This window comes from Copadichromis virginalis, linkage group LG7 (genome assembly GCF_057382275.1).
Source record: "Copadichromis virginalis isolate Kocher_CV1m ecotype Utaka linkage group LG7, C_Virginalis_male_GT1.1, whole genome shotgun sequence".
NCBI lineage: Eukaryota > Metazoa > Chordata > Actinopteri > Cichliformes > Cichlidae > Copadichromis > Copadichromis virginalis.
The window spans coordinates 21,502,327-21,518,976 of record NC_140624.1 but is presented as its reverse complement, the minus strand read 5'-3'; the positions used below and the strand labels follow the sequence as shown (position 1 = coordinate 21,518,976).

Sequence of the window (16,650 nt, the reverse complement as noted above, 5' to 3'; positions counted from 1 at the left end):
TAGCTCCCCCTTTCCCCCCCACACAGACTGACTATTTTGGGGCCACTAAGTTTGTTTCCAAATGACCTCACTCCTGAGTGATGTGATTCAGGAGTCAGCAGTAAGTTCAAATGCGGACCACCATCAATAGTTTATGACTAGCATTTGAAAGAGGCCCGAGGAGGTCTTTTCTGGTCAAGGAAAAAAAAAAACCCACCATTGTCTGTAAATGGATCATGCACTCCATAGTTACATTAAACATAACTGACAGCATAGCCCTTAAAACACATGACTTTGGAAAAAAAGAACTTATTGTCAGGGGGTCGAATGGAATATATGACACCATGTTCTTCATAACTCACAACATGGAGGTAACTGAAAAAAACAAACAACAAACAACAAATAATATCTGAGCAGTTATGCATCTGTTCTAGAACTTTACCCATGAAGGGTTTAAAATGTCACTTACGTAACTTTCCCTGAAGAGTGGTGCTGCTCTAAAGAGTAGCACCTTTATGCTAACCCCACACCACCGCCACCAATTTTCTCATTAACACTGCAGCAATCAATGTTGCGCTTGATAAACATAGTACAACCTAGTAGTTATATTAAGGGAAAGACACAGAAAATAAGCCACGAATTTCACCGAATTTCAGCCATTAGAGTCTGAAATAACTTATCTTGACCAAAAATCCATAATAACCTTTCAGCATGTTGTAAATCAAATGGTCTGAGAGGGAACCCGACTTATGCACCTCCTCTGGGCTCTGTTTTCTGCCTTTAAATTAAATCAAGGCCATGATGTGAGACTTTAGCCATTTGCAGCTCTTTCCAGGCCAGATTAGGTGAGTAGTAGTAATGGCAGCAGTATAAAGAGAAAAAAATTCATAATAAGTTGGAAGTAAAAGGCAGTGTGTCAGTGCGCTAAGCCAGAAACTTGAAAACAGAAAGTGTAAGTGGGTTTCGAGCCTTTGTAAAGCCATGATTCTGCATTATAAACTGTTCATAAAGAATGGATGTAATACTGATCTGTGAATTTACAATCTAAAGCCTTAAATTTAGCCTTATGGTCACCACCACTGAGTACCCCCTATATTAAGATCAAGATTAAGAGGGTGGTGCGAAAGGTGTTAAAAAAGGGTTACACAACACAAAGTTAATAAAAGAGAAATGCATTTACCAACATTGGTGGAGACTTTTTGGAAGGGATCTAACAATAATCTGTAGTAGTCATCACATAATTGCAGTATAAATACACTAATATCCCAAACATGACCTAAAGTCTATTTCCAATTGAAAGGAAAGGAACAAAGGAAAGGAAAGCCTAGTCGTAGAGGGAGAGAGGTTGTCTGTCTCCCGAATCCAAATTGGGAGCTGAAGGTTCGGCCTCCCATTTTACTTTTAAATAGGAATCACAATTAAGGTAGTGACGATGTAGCTATAGACTGTAAATTTGGATATATTAACATGGGAGTAACTGACTTACATTTGGACCATTTGAGGCACTGCTGTTTTTGAAACTTAAGTGTTGGCTTCATTTTTCAGCTCCAACTTTCCTACTTGTTCACAGCATTTCCATAGTAGGACTGTCATCTATCATCTAGCTGTCATTTCTTTTTCACCTCTATTACGGTACATTTCTTCCGATCGCAGCCGTGTGCTGTGCACGGCAGAAACTCAGAGTTTGCTGATGCTTTAATGCAGCTTTTTTGCATTTGATTTCTAATGGCAGGTCCTGCAAAGGTAAAGCAAGGTTTGCTACATTAGCTCCAAAGTTTTGCGCACACAGCACATACAGAGACTCAGGAATGCTGATCTACATGCACAAAGACAGATGTCAGGTAATAAGTGAACATTCCCTGGCAGTAATTCAGTATTCCAAACTTCAAGAGACAGTACCGAATCATGTTGTTTCCAATCTGGACTGGATTTCACCTTCCAGCACAGAGCTGAGCTATGGATGTAATGTTGAAAACAGCCTCTTCTCCAGGAGCAGAGTGCGCCCGGTATGAAGAGTTGGCTGCTTGGGAGAGGCTTTTTTGCAGAGTTAGTCAATTTTGAGAAGCTGGAGGTTTCCCATTTGAGGTGAAGGGAAAGGTTAGAGCAATGCCAACATGTGTTTAACAAGCACAATCTGTAATATGGTATGGGCTCAAAGCTGCAGTGTTCATTAGTACACCTAATCAATGAGTCAGAATTTGAGTCTATACTTGAGTCTATACTTGAGTCTATACTTGAGTAGGTGCAATTTCAGTAATTATAACCTCAGTTTTTCTATCATGAGATGTTTCACTCACCAGTGCTGCTATCTCTGCTATTTACCATGTAAAACACTAAGAGCCTTTAACATGAAGCCATAGCTTTCCACATAACTGACTGTGTACCTTTACATCTCAAAAGAGATCCACATTGCCTTTGGCAAGACAGTGGGTTGAGTTTATTCCACTTTGAGCTGCCAGGAAAATATTTTTCCTCACAAGTAGCTTGCACGTTAGACGACAGTATGAGTTTGCTGCAGCAACAGCTGCTGAGCAAGTTAGTGTTGAGACCTCCACCAAAATAGACAATATGACAAATTACTGAAAGGAAATCTTCACTCCTGCAGAAAGATAAAAAGGTTTTTTTTTTGTTTTCTTGTTTTTTTCTAACTGTGATTGATTGTATCAAGCTCCATTTTTGTCCAGTCAGTTTTCGAAGATCGTCCCCTGTCAACAAACTGATTTACTGTCTGGGCTGATAATGTCTGGCTGCAAAGTGGAAAACATACATTTTGTTTAGAGAAAGTTTATTGTGGCTGTGATACTGCTTTTCAGAATCACGGGGGGATATTCTTATTTTGGCCTACACTTTCCAGGGATCAGATATTTCAGTTTTAAACTCTTAAACTCTCCTTCACTGTCTGCTAAAGTATGGTAGTGCTTGTTTGTATGTGTGTGTGTGAAACCCAAGACACACCCTTCCTAATCATGCTTCCCCATCCATAATGTCTCACTTGGCTCATACTACAACTGTAACTCACCTTCACCTACTTATCTCATTTGAGACAGAACTCAGACTAATTACTCAGTAAATGATGATGATTGCTTTTTCACCTACTGATGTAGAAAGCTGATGTAACTGGTTGTATATTACAGATATATAGACATCCACAGATGGAAACCAGTGACCCAACTTATTAGTTCAACATTTAAAAGATCTAATCCTTTTCAAAGTTAGTAGGAACTACAGTCTTGAACTACACTCCAAAGCTTCCCTCCAGCCTGCTTCGACTAAATGGCCATCTGTTTATATAACACAGTTTGTTTACTTGACCATTTTGCCTTTCCATATATGTACAAGATTAGTTTTTACTGGAAGGGCAAAGGGCAAAGAAGTACTGTGAGTTCGGTAATTTAAAAAAACAAAAAACATTTGTGTGCATTAAAAAGCAGGAAGACAGAAAAACAAGTTCAGTTTTCCCCCCATTAGGCTGGCCTTGAGCTAATTGCTATCCAGCAGTTATTGGTTCCCTTATGTGTAGCAAATGTTCTCTCTTTCACTGCAAATTCACTATACAGCCTCTGGGGAGTATTCAGCAAGGATTGGACCACATTTCTAGGAGATTTTCATACTTAAAATGGGTTTTATATATATATATCATTGGTTAGCTTTATGAAATCAAGTGGAAACATTCTTTTACCTGCATAATTTAAACCTTACGCTTAACCTTCCCCATCAGAAGACCGTAAAAAGAAAGCAGCAGTTGTGAGAACACAAGAATTCAGTTCTCTTCAGTCATATTTCTATAGCACCACTTCTCAGGTCACTTTGCATTGTAGCTTGAAGACTGTACAATGTTGCAGAAAGAAACCCAGCAATTTACTACGAGTAAGCACGTGGTGACAATCAAGCTACCCAAATCTAAACCAAACTCAATAACATTTCAGATATCTGAAGTATCTCCTCTGTGGTAAAGTACAATGAAGCGTTGCTCTGAAGAGAAGCTTAGGAATGTGTTTTTGGCTGTTAGAGGACAGGATGCTCTGGGGTCACACATGGTCAGCTTCCCTTTTTCTGTATCTTCACATTCCCATGGGGACTATCCAATGGCCCAGGCCGGACTCAATATAGTACATCAGACTGCATAACTAGCCACAAAAAACAGGTTGTTCTTGGATCACAGTAATCCTTCCTTATCATCTGCATTTTTGGTTTGGCTGATTACTTGTTGACTTCAATGCACCCGCCTGGTGCTGTCAGTTGCTTAGAGTCCCGATTTGTTTTTCTCATTTTCTAATGAGAAGTTAAAGGGCAATATATATTTACTTCTTCTAATTGTTTTTAATAAAGCTTATTGTTGTTTTTGAGCTTGATCTCCCTCCCCTTTGATGACACGTTAATAATGCGTTGAAATGGGAATACATGCTTAGTGATGATAGAGAATTATTGGGTAATGTAATGCAATGGTTCAAAATGATATGTGTTTTATGAGTGTGTTGGTCGTGTTCATGTAGAAAACGCTGCAAAGGCTTTAAGCTACTAAGTGAAGATGCTTCCAAAACAAATACAGCGAACAAACAACCTCTAAAGAGCTTTATAGACATGGGAAAGCCAATATTGTTACCATCAGATCAAGCCCAGCTAAGAACAGAATATTTTCCCATCATCAAGAGGTGTCTTGGCAAATGTGAGATGAGCCTTTGTGTTCTTTTTGGTCAGCAGTGGATGCCTCAACTCTTGCATGGATGCCATTTTTGCCCAGTCTATGTATTATTGTTGATTCATGAACTCTGACCTTAACTGAGACAAGTGAGGCCTGCAGTTCTTTAGATGTTGTTCGGGGTTGTATTGTGAACTCCTGGTTGAGTTGTTGAATTTTGGTTTTCTCCATTTGATAATGACTCTCACTGTATAACTGTGAAGGTTCTCAGTCATCCATGTCATCGTAGTCTAAGAAGCTTGGAAAGAAAAGCGTCTGGACTTCTTTAAGTTGCTTGAAGATGTTTCACCTCTCATCCGAGAAGCTTCTTCAGTTCTAAGGTCAAATGCTGGAGAGAACCAGAGGACTTAAATCTGGAGTCCCAAATCCTTAAAAATGGCTTTGTAACCCTTTCCAGCTGGATATATGTCGATGACTTTGCTTCTCTGTTGTTTCTTTAGATGGTGGCATGATGTGTTGCTTTTAGAAGTCTTTTAGCCTGCTTCACTTTGTCGGACAGGTTGTATTTAAGTGATTTCTCGATGCAGCAGGTCTGTCGGTCATCGGGCCTGGGCATGGCTAGTGAATACGGTTAATCACAGTTAATTCATGATTCATGAAAAACTGAATTTTCCTCAATATCCTGAATCATCTAATTGTGACAAATTTGCAAATAAATAAGTAATCAGGAAGGGAGCAAATACGTTTTTACAGCAGGTTTTGAGGATCTGTTTTGCCATCACTGTGTGAAAGATTCAACACATAATTGCACAAGGAGCTTGTGTAACTTGGCAAAGCAGTGACGTGTGTTTCAGCTCCTCTGTGTAGCTGTTCTCTGCTTCATGCTACTGCAGACAGTCAGTCAAACTAAACTTCATGGGACACATCATTTCCTCTGGTTATTTTAAGCCTTCGTAACCAATGCAATGACGACATTTGCTCTGGTCCCTCAACACTGGGATCTGTGTGAGCCACAATGCATAAAGAAAACACACATAAACACTTTCTCTTACACGCACACATACACACAGCCAAAATCCCCACCCTGGATCCCCTTTTCCTCCCTTCCTCCCTTCCTCCCTTGTCTCTTTCGTCAGCCTAGTGTGAAGCAACATGCTCTTGCTTGGCGCTACTGTCTAGCTATATTTAACTAGGCCATGCTATTCCAGAATGCCAGATCCCAGGGCTGGTGCTATCCCCACCCCCTTTGATTCTGTATGAACCCAGCTTGTAATGAGGCCACCTGGCTTCAAATTGCTCAGGTCCCTCTGTGGTGTTGATCAAGATGTTCAACAGGATGAGATCTGGCGCTGGTCTGCATGCTGTGAAAAGTGTCTGTCCTAACCGCAGCCCCCCGCTGCTGTGTTTTTGGAATAATATAGCAGGAGACTAGCTATTTGATAGCAGGAGACTAGCTATTTGGATAAAAAGGGGAATTTCATCGCTGAAAATCATGCATGTGGAAAAAAACACATCTGTGTTAAATTTTTTGGAGAATTTCCCACGTCACATCTAAGGAGTTTGCAGGAAAAACTCTAAACTCTGTCAGTCACCAAATGCGCCAAGCAGAACTATGCTGTTTGTCCCTGGAGGTTCTCGCACTGCAGCAACTCGTCTTGCCGTCCTGGAGCAAAGGCTTATAACAACTAGGAGTGGACGACTAATTAGAAGCACAAAAAACTATTAGTCTGGAGTCTGATGTCTCATGATTAACCACTGCAGCCTTGTGCTTGTGAGTCATACACCCTCTGGGCTGGAGGGAGTCCCCACAGTTGAAGTGGATTTCTCTATATTTAAAACAGTGAGTCATATTCATCTGCACACTACCACTGATTCACTTAAAAATAGCATGCTCATTTCTCTAAGGAACAGTGTGAACAAAACAATTATACTTGAGAAATGTGCAGTTCGACATATAATATATTGCCATCTTTTTTCATTTGCTGTACAGCATTTGATGTATTTTGTTTGGCTGACTGTATACAAAACTTCGTTTTCAGGAAGTTGGAGGGCTGCCAGGAGATTAATAATGGCTCCTGATAACAACCCAGTCTGTACATCTGTTTCAAGCAAAAAGCAACAAGCAACCCTGAGAATACTTCAAAACTTGGCTAATTGACATTCTTCCACCACAGATGTTTTGTCTATATTCGGTACGCAAAATCAGTGGGACAGTCTGATTAAAGCCTCCAGCTTTGCCTCGCTCCTAACTGACCAAGCCAGCTCCAGATGTTGCAGTGGAAACCTCAGGCTTTTTCCAACATGTCCTCATATGAATCAGCTCAACACTGGAAACATTTTTCCCATGATTCATGCTGCTTTTCCAGCGCCTGTGCTTGCCTTTTGTTACCCTACTGGCAACATTTGTCTGATTCCAGGACATGTGAGTAACAGGCAGTGCAGTGTTCAACAAAGAAGGCACTGTTCCCCAATAAAAACACAGACATAATTTACGTCATATGATCATTAAAAAGAAAAAAACATCTGATGAGATGATCAACAAGACAAACAAAGAAGAAAGATTTTGAAAACTGATTTAGAGGGAATAAGTGATTCCACAAAAGGTCTTTGGAATGAGAAAAAATTTTGTTAATCCCTTTCCCCTCCTCCTTTTCATGTATTTTCAATTGATAAAGGAAACAATGGCAGCCAGAACAGAATGGATTCTTCTTTATTCAAATGATAAAATAGACTGTCCTCAAAAAAAAAAAAAAAAAAAACCCAAACAAAACAAGAAAACCCCATAGAGGCGGCTCATATCGAGACATCTGGTCATGCATAATTCCTGCTTATTGAAAACTTGGCCGTTCTGTGATGATGAGAATTTTCTCTAGAGTTCTCATTTTGGGCACTAAACTCCCCGACAGCTCTTATCAAAAATAAACACAGTTCATTTGGTGCAGCCAGTTAAGAATGCAAGTCCATCATTCTCAGGGTCATAACACACTTTGAATGTAAATGTCCCACACAGATTCTGGCCCCATTGCGGTCCTACAGGTATCATAATGTGCATAAAATTATCACATTATTACAGTTTTGTTTTGTGGGCTTTTTGGGGGGGATGGTGGTGGTGGGGGGGGGGGGGGGGGGAGCAGTACTTTACTGTACAAGGTTGCCTGCTCCTATGCCAAAAATGTATTTTAGGGTGTGTTTAACACGCTGGTTCCTTAACAACGCTCATAAAAAGTTTCAGTTCCTTTGACAGACTGAACCTTAAGTTTTGCTTTTTACATTCATAGCACCAAAACTGGAGTACACACAAAAAGTATCTTCAGTGACAAGAAGAAAAACAAGTACTTCAGCAGGTGGTTTGGACTCCAAAGAGTCATGGTCTTAATATTTTTGAATTAGCCTGAGGAGACAGAAGGCACTCTGACAGCTTAAATCCACAAGGACCCGGAACAATCTACCTGCCGCCACCTTAAAAAGCTGTGTGTAACTATTTTGAGGAGTTTGGCCACAAACTTGGGCATCTTCATATAAATACTTGCCTTGAAAATCTCATCCATTTCAAACAGAAATGAAAATTTACACTGTCAACATGCATCAAATTTGCAGGTGTTTCTCAGTTTCAGTGTCTCAAGGTGTTTCAAATCTGGACCTTACTGTATGCGTGGCTAGATTCCCACACAGATATACAACCTCTAGTAATTTAAGCAAATGACAAAGCATGGCAGCAGGATGTAAATACAACACATTATGTTGCAACGAGTGTAATTAAATATTCCATCAATAACCTTGGACAGATTTAAAAGGAAAATATATGTTTTAGCATGTGATGTTTCATAATTATTGCAATTTTTTTATCCTTTGCCTACACCTCCACCACCAATATCTCTCTCAAGCCATTTAAATAATATTTTTTCTCAGTTATATCTGCCAGTGGTATTCATTCACTACTTTGTTGTTTTTGTCATGGTTTTAGAGAAAAATTATTGGTCACACTTTTTGTACAGTGTGGTGTTTTGATAAATGTCAGCTATTTTCCTCCCTTGCCGGCGCAGCTATAACCCCGTGCTGTTGCTGCTGTAGCTAAGAATTGCCGAAAATTGTATGGCGACGAGGTAATTGTAACAATCTGGAATTCCAAATAATCACCTACAGACCTGAAATCTGGTTACAGAATCTCCATTACTCAACCGTACCACCAACTTATCTGATTGCCTTGAAAGGGGTTAAAACAGCACAGGAAGCCCTGCTGGAATAGCTTCTGAACGTCTAACTAGGGACAAAATCTGGGCCTGTGTTTATGCACAGAAACTCTTTTGTGCACACACCCCAAGCTAAATGACTTCTGTGTGTGGGCTGTCTGCCTGCTCTGAGCAGATCATAACCCTAAAAAATAATCTGAGCCGCCTTCCAATGACAGCCAGCAATCTCAAAGAGAACAATGTTGGAAAGATCATCTGCCAGAGGAGTACAGAGTCTTCAAGGCAAGGGACATGTATTTGTATGTTTTGTTTTTCAGGGTTCTCGCATCACACTGAGAATAAAGTGATATGTACTTTATCACGTGTGCTTTTGAAGACACTGAATGCCTCAATGTCAGAATTTCTCTCTTACTCCGACATTGACATCTACAGCTGCATAAAAGACAGCTTGATAAACTTGATATCTTCATCCTATGTTATGATTACTCTGTTACTCAGATTTAGTTATGTATGGCTCATTTTTTTTGTCAATGTAGTGATCTTTCCTGTCAAGACCTATGACAGGAACAGAAGGATTTGCATTACACGAGCCGAGCTCAAACTAGGACTATCAAAAATGTAACTCCAGATGCTCTCATGGCCCCTCATCAATTATATTTTTATTATCATATGATATTTTAGAAGCATATGCACTAGACGCTGACCGTCTGGGGCTCCAAGATGGTTGTTCCAAGGTCATCCAAATTCTTGGGATCCCGCTAGCTAATGCAAATGACGGAAACTATGAAAACACCTTGTAAATTGGCTGGGGCTGTGCTGCTGAGGTGAAAGAAAGGATAAGGTGGTCAGCAAGCCCAACTGTTCTAAGGCCTTTTGTATTTTACATTTCTTGCTTGTAGCTGACTTGCTTATCTGACCACAGCAGCACGTTGTGAATGAGCACCAGTGTCTTGCTCAAGGACAAGCTGACAGAAGTTATTGCTTTTACAGCAATCAAACCTCTAAAAAACTCAATTATTGGCCCGCCACTGTAATCACTGAACAGACATGCTGTTCATTCTGTAGCTGCAGGTCAAATATAAAATTCTACCTGTAGTAACAAGATGAAGCTATAGAAAGGAAAGGAGCAGGGTAAGGCAGGTTGCCTATACAGCTAATTTTGGATTCTCGCAATGATGTTTGCCTCAGGCCAGAATCCTAAAAAAAAAAAAAAAAGTAGTTAATAAACCACGACTCACTGAAACTTTCTCTCTGAAAGTGGCAGGATGAAACATCAGGCAGGCAGAAGTGAGGAAGGTTATATCATACGAGAAACATTATCAATATTGATAGTTGTCCATGCTTCGAGATGAAATAAGGGTCTCATTTCCATGACGCATTAAAGAAGGAGCTTGGCAGTGAGCAGAATGTTGTCTCAAGTACAAGGGCCACTCATATACTGCACTTAAGTTTTTGATGACATGCACTTCGTCTGCAGTGCATAAGCAATCAGAGTTGAGGTTTTTTTTGTTTTCTTTAAGGCAAATGTTAAGATAAAACAACATAACAAAACCCTGCTTTCTCCTCAATGATGGGATTTGTATTATTGTGTTTTGAAGCAGATTATAGCTCATATTTTCTTGGGAAATAAAACATGGCTGTGTCTGAACTGTCCACCAATTCGCTATGTAAGTGCATAAGCCTTCTATATCTTGACTGTGAATTTCCCCTATAGTGCACTACAAAGCAGTGAAGTGACGCTATGAAAGGTAGTGTACAGAAGAAGGAGCGCTACATCCATCGAGACATCATGTGTTGCAGCCTGTTTATCTGTTATGAAACAAACAAACCCCCCCCCCAAAAAAAAAACAAAAAACCAAAAGAACAAAACAAAACAGAGACACCAGATATGGAGCTAATTTGATTTTCTTACTCTTTGAGAGTGCCTGGCAAGCATAATGCTCCTCAGATGTTTCAACCGTGCAGTGGCTCATCTCCTTCTATGCCAGAGCAGCATGACTTTCAAATTACAGATTTTAGCTGGTCAATTTAAACTGTAAATGTGTTAGTGGAAAGTAGCTTGCTTATGAAATGAAAAGCATAATGATAATTCATAAAAGATTTGTAGCACAGTTGCAGTTTCTCTCATCCTTTTGTAAGTGGATACATTTACGGTAAAGTATGCAGAAATGAATAGGTGTGCATAGATTAATATGGTAGTAATGTGTATAGATTGTGCTGTTATCCGTTACAGTGTTTACTTATTCTAACTGTGTCCACTATGTAGCAAACACTATATAGTGGATGGGTGTGTCTGATGTTGGTCCACTAGGATCAACATGAAACTGATAAGTCATGTTGTGATGCCGTTGCCCTGCACTGTGGTGGAAAAGAGGAAAAAAGTCTTTCTTTATACAAAACTCTCTTTTGGAACAAATGGTAAGCATTTCTAAAGTTTTCTTTATGAAGTTATGCAAAACAACAACTATATTACCAACTTAGCTTTGCTTTCAGCCAAATTTAGGTTACTTATGTTGGTTTGCTTGTGATAGCTTTTCATCGCATTAGCTAACTTCTTGGCTAATGCTAACTCTAAGCTTAGAGAACGTGATTGGTCAGCTGCAATGTTGAACCCAGCATTGTTATGACAGTGTACTAACTACACTAACATGGATATAAGACGCTCAGTTTTAATACAAAAGCATTTCACTGTGAGCTACAAGCACCTGGTCCTCCCTTGAGAGAGAAAAGGCAGATGAGGAGCTGCGTGTTCTTCCCTCCTTTTATAAACACAGATTTTCTTGTTTACATTTACTCCAAAAGCTACTTTTCTATCCTATCTTAGCTTTACGTTGTGTTTAGACTAAAAGTTGAGGGAAGGGTCACGAAGCATGTCTGCGGGACCAGTACAACCTGGAATAAAGGCTAATCTCATCAATTTCCCAGCACAAATATTGGATTTATTAATCTTCTGTGCAGACACTTGTAGTCACACCATTTTCCCTGCCAACTCTCAAGGAACATGTGGAGGCCTTGTATACGGACACTTCACAAAGCCGAGGCAAATTCCATATTTATTTTTTTTTCTTGTTACCATAGTAACATTATACCCATGGGGAGATAGCTGGCTCATATGCAGTCTTGGGATGCAAATCCCTTCGTTAAGCTTTGCAATTGAAAATGCAAACACATTCAGCAGAAAGACATCTCTGAAACACTTACAAATGTGCATAAAATATTTGATATTGTTTGTAGTAGATGTTCTCTTAATGTGTGTTATCTGAGCAATTTAGGAAAAGCTTCCTCAATTAGGTATATGGGAATTCAAACGGTGCTTTTGCGATGATAGATGGTATGTATTTCATAACATATTCATTGGCAGCAATTTGCACAGCAGCATTTGTTCTGCCAGCAGGGGCTTGTCTGTTCATATCTGTATTTTAGAAATGCCTACATCTCATAAAGGGATTTTCAGAAAGCAAAACAAGACAACAAACAAGATACCTAATTTAGAAAGATTTGCAAGAAAAAAGGAAATCAGTAAATAAGTAAATAACAGCCAACAGTGGGAGTGGCAGTAGATGTGACTTCCTTAGGAACATCAAACTTTGTGCACTTATCAACAGACAGAAAAATGAGGAAAAACTCTGTTACCAGGGCAACCAAACAACGTGTATGCACTGGGGAGCTATTTATGATTTGGAAATAACTACCCATCCAATTTTTCCAAACTTTGTTAAAGGGCAGCTTTAAAGTCTGCTGAACAGATAGAGAGCTGCAGGGTGTTTTAAAGACTCAGAACAGGAACATGTCAAGTCCAATTTCAGACACAACCATGATAAAGCGAGTTTCTCTTGATATGAAAAAAGTGCTCTCATAACGAATGAATACAGAATACTACAGATTTTCTGGCTGTGTGTCCAAAAAATATCGCTTTTGTTGCAGGAATTTGTATTAGAACTGCAGACATTACTTGCCACTGGCCTTACAGATAAGGTCAGAGTTCATGATTCAGAAACAAGAAGGTGACTGGGCAAAAATGGCATATGTGGGAGTGTTTCTAGGCAAAAAAAAACAAAACACTGCTGACCAAAGAGAACACAATTTCCCACATTTTTAGAAAAGCATCTGGTTTTAAACTAACACACCATTTAATAGAAAAAAAAGATAATAGTAACAGTCAAATATAGTGGTGGTAATGTGATTGTCTGGGGCTGCTCTGCTGCTTCAGGATCTGGATGACTTGCTGTAATTGACGGAACCATGAATTCTGCTTTCTATTCACAAATCCTGAAGTAAAGAATATCTGGCCATCAGTTTGTGCCATGAAGCTCAAGCGCACTCTCATTTGGGTTATTCAGCAGGACAATGATCCGAAACACACCAGCAAGTTAGTAGCATGCAATACAAAATGGTTTTGGAGTGGCCTAGTCAAAGTCTGGACTTAAATCCAATCAAGATGTTTTGGCATGACCTTAAACAGGTAGTGGCTGAATTAAAAGTATTCTGCAAAGAAGATTGGGACAGAATTCCTCCAGAGTTATGTGAAAGACTTTTTTTCTGCCTTGATAAATAAAATCATCTTTTAAAAACTGCATTTTTGCATTAATTCACATGTCACGTGAGTACTATGAAAAAATTTGGGGTGATTTTTGGTAAGTGTGACATTAAATAAAAAAAATAAAAAAATCAGAAACAGAGCAAATACTTTTTCACAGCAATTTAAGTGGATGAAAAACAGCAGCATAAGACTCAATTGGAAAATGGGATATTGCACCACAGAAGAAAGCTCATATAAAGTGTTGTGATAGTGGACGTCTCACTGTGCTGCTTGCTTCTGCTGTTGTGGCAGAAGTGATTATATTTCTCTGGACTTGGAGAACTGCAATAAAAGTGACTACAAGTCTACCACTTCAGTATGGGCATCCCCAGTAGAAAGGTGCAAACGACTACAAAAAATACCAAAGCATCTGGACACTGTGCATGCGTGCATGTCCCGTGACAGCTGAAGACTTAAACACTGGGAGGAAATGAAACCCTCTGTAAGCCTTCTAGGATGCCTATGGAAGAATCCCCCAACAGCTTGTGGCAGGCATTTTGTAGAGCAGAGGGGGCCAAAATCTAATCAGTGACTTGGTACATCTGGTCAACATTAGCATTTAGTTCTCTAGGGTCAGTGGGTGAGTGCTGTTCACACTGAGGCACAGAGGATTGTGCCAGCAGAAAATTAGATGAGGAGAAATCGTTCCCCGGTGCAGTTTTTGTGTTATATTCTGCCACATTTTCAATCAAAGGAACATTTCATCTTAAAAATGTGGAGAACTGCAAAGCTACTGTAACTATAACACCAACATGTGAATGTGTACTTTATATCTAAATAAAGACATAAATTACAGTTATGCAAAAGGCTAGCAAATAAATCGCTAGCAAATCATATTTTTCTGTACTCAGACAGCACTGTTTGCTCAGTGTAAAGCTAATTCTTCAGCAGAGGGGTCACTGTCACGCCCGTCAGCGGGGTTTATCTAGAAATGAGCAAACAGAATGGCAGATGACTCTTTTCATGCTTGCCGTGAACAGATCACAGTGCTGAAGAACCGAGTCCAGCTCCCTGGCCGAGCTTTGACTATGTGCCACTAAAACAAAGCAATACTCCTACATGCAGATCAAGGGACACTTTTTCACTTTAGCTGCCAATGGAGACATTTGTCCAGACTTAATTGGAGTGGAATTTTCAGCGAGGGTTTGAAAATCTGACAGCAGGGGGAAAACAATGGGCCCAACAGCTGCTCAAGTCCAAGGCTGAACATGCCAACTTGCCATGTGTACAACTTTGTGGCAATGTGAGTTATTTAAGCTGTTTGAAGACAGGGGGGTTTCATTTCCCATTAAGACACACAGCACTCTGCATCTCACACAAACTGCACTTGCATCCAGCAGGACTAAACTAGCTCATCATAGTGAGAAAGTATATCTGTACCTCTTTACTCTAAGGGATCATTGTATAATCCTTTGGCCATCAAGCGGCTGCTTCCTGTAAACGCACACACACTGCCTCTCTCACTCGTTTACTAGCACCTCTCTCTCTCTCTCTCTCTCTCACTGCTACTTTCATCTCTCTTCTCTCTTGTTGGATAAGGAGCGGCTCTGCCTTCCACTGTGCACTTCCCCTCTGAAAGAGCCATTCATTGCTGCCGGCAGCAGGACCTCAGCTAAGAGGGCTTCAACTTCTCTACCTCCTGCCTTTTGGCAACACGCTTTCAATGCAAACATTCCCAAGGTAAATGCGCTCACTCATTCAGCTCACCACAGACTTGAAAGCAAAAAAAAGAAAAAAAAAAAAGAAGAAAAAATGCGATAGAGGAGAAGCCGACAGATGTTGCCCCAGCCTTTGGACAAGTGGTCAGACCATTGCTCATCTTTTCCTCAGTGTATTGAGTTTCATCGAAGAATATAAAAGGTTTTACAACAGTGAGTGACATGTGTCCCGTGAGAATGAATAAACAACAGTAAAAGGGAGACAACTGAAGATCTGATGTGGAGTTACTTAGAAAGTTTGTAGCCCAGTGCAGCATCTGTAAAGGATAACGTTGATACTGGGTTTGTTTTGAGGGATTAACTTGTCAGCCAACCATGGTTGGATTTATGCAGAGGGGAAGCCTCAGACAGAGATGGTGATCTGATCTTTTTCTGTGGATCTCTGACAAATGGGAGCAGAAGGGGAGAGCCAGGACACTAAAAGAGGGATTTGCAGTGGCACTTACCTCCATGACCAGGGCTGGGGAGGCAGAGCAGTACACTCAGGAAGGCACCAACAAAAACCAGATGCAGGGCTCTCATATTTTCGTTGCTGAAGAGTTAAGTCCTCCACTGTTGTGTTAAAGACACTCCATTCAGAAGAGACTGAATGAGTTTCCAGTTTTGGGACCTGCTACAAGATACTTCTCTATGTGAAGGGGCAGGGCTGGGGAGGGACCGCTAGAGGGACGCCTTCTTTCCAACCCCAGCCCCTACCCTTCTCCAGCACACTTGCACGTGCACACGTTACACACACACAGATCTTCAAAGAATGGAAAATCATAACCAGACTCTCTTTGCTGACCCGACACTTACATATTTTTACAAGTACAATACCCGTTTATACATATATTTGTCTCTCATACGCACACACACAACAAATTTACACGCATCAATTTACATGGCTTTTGTAACACCACACAAATCAAAACTCTGACACGACAAGCTCACTACTCCAGTGGATTTTTTCCCTTTTGTCTCAGTCTGTAATTGGAGTGCCCTTTAGAGACCAGCAGCTCCCGTTTGCAAGGATAAACCCTTTACTTTTAATTAAAGACAACTCAGGTTGCCATTGGTGCTTTATCTTTCGAGCCTTTCCCTTGATCAATGTCTGGCTCTTCATGTTTTTGTTCAACAAACCTGCTCCTGAAGCTAATTAAGCTCACACTTGAGTGTGGAGTAGAGGTTGGTTGCTCTGGATTTGCATTCTCTCTTGTCTCCCTATTGATAGGGCAGGGACAATAGAAAAGTTTTACTGCGCAAATAAAGCACTCGGGGAAAGACTTTATTTGTGGTGAGTGCTGTCGCTGATTGTTCTCCACTTGGCTTATACTTTCATTTCTGGTAATGAACATGCATACACTCATCACAAGGATTAGTATTTTCTGGCTGGATGCTAAGATTAAACCTCAAATTCACTCGCAAAGCTTGAACGTTCAATTTCATCTGTCTCACAGTCAGCAGATTGGCAACTTATTCGTCACTCTTGCTGACAGCTGAAATGGGAATACAATTAGAATATTCTGAACACTTCCTCTCAGGTGTGGAATGACTTTACAATAGCTA

At 40.2% G+C, this 16,650-nt stretch overlaps 1 protein-coding gene and 1 long non-coding RNA gene across 2 annotated transcripts in view; one reads left to right on the top strand and one right to left on the bottom strand.

Annotated features, from left to right (window-relative positions):
- cspg4 (chondroitin sulfate proteoglycan 4) overlaps positions 1-15,767 on the bottom strand; it is a 72,582-nt gene extending 56,815 nt beyond the window's left edge. The window contains exon 1 of the mRNA XM_085462448.1: positions 15,552-15,767. Coding sequence (XP_085318574.1) covers positions 15,552-15,627 — 76 coding nt within the window. The 5' untranslated portion in view covers positions 15,628-15,767. The remainder of the gene's footprint in view (positions 1-15,551) is intronic.
- On the top strand, positions 5,887-7,418 carry LOC146704969 (uncharacterized). The gene is made up of 2 exons (XR_014921676.1): positions 5,887-6,458; positions 6,658-7,418. It is a non-coding gene; the product is annotated as an uncharacterized LOC146704969 (long non-coding RNA).
- Positions 15,768-16,650: the final 883 nt, after the last annotated feature.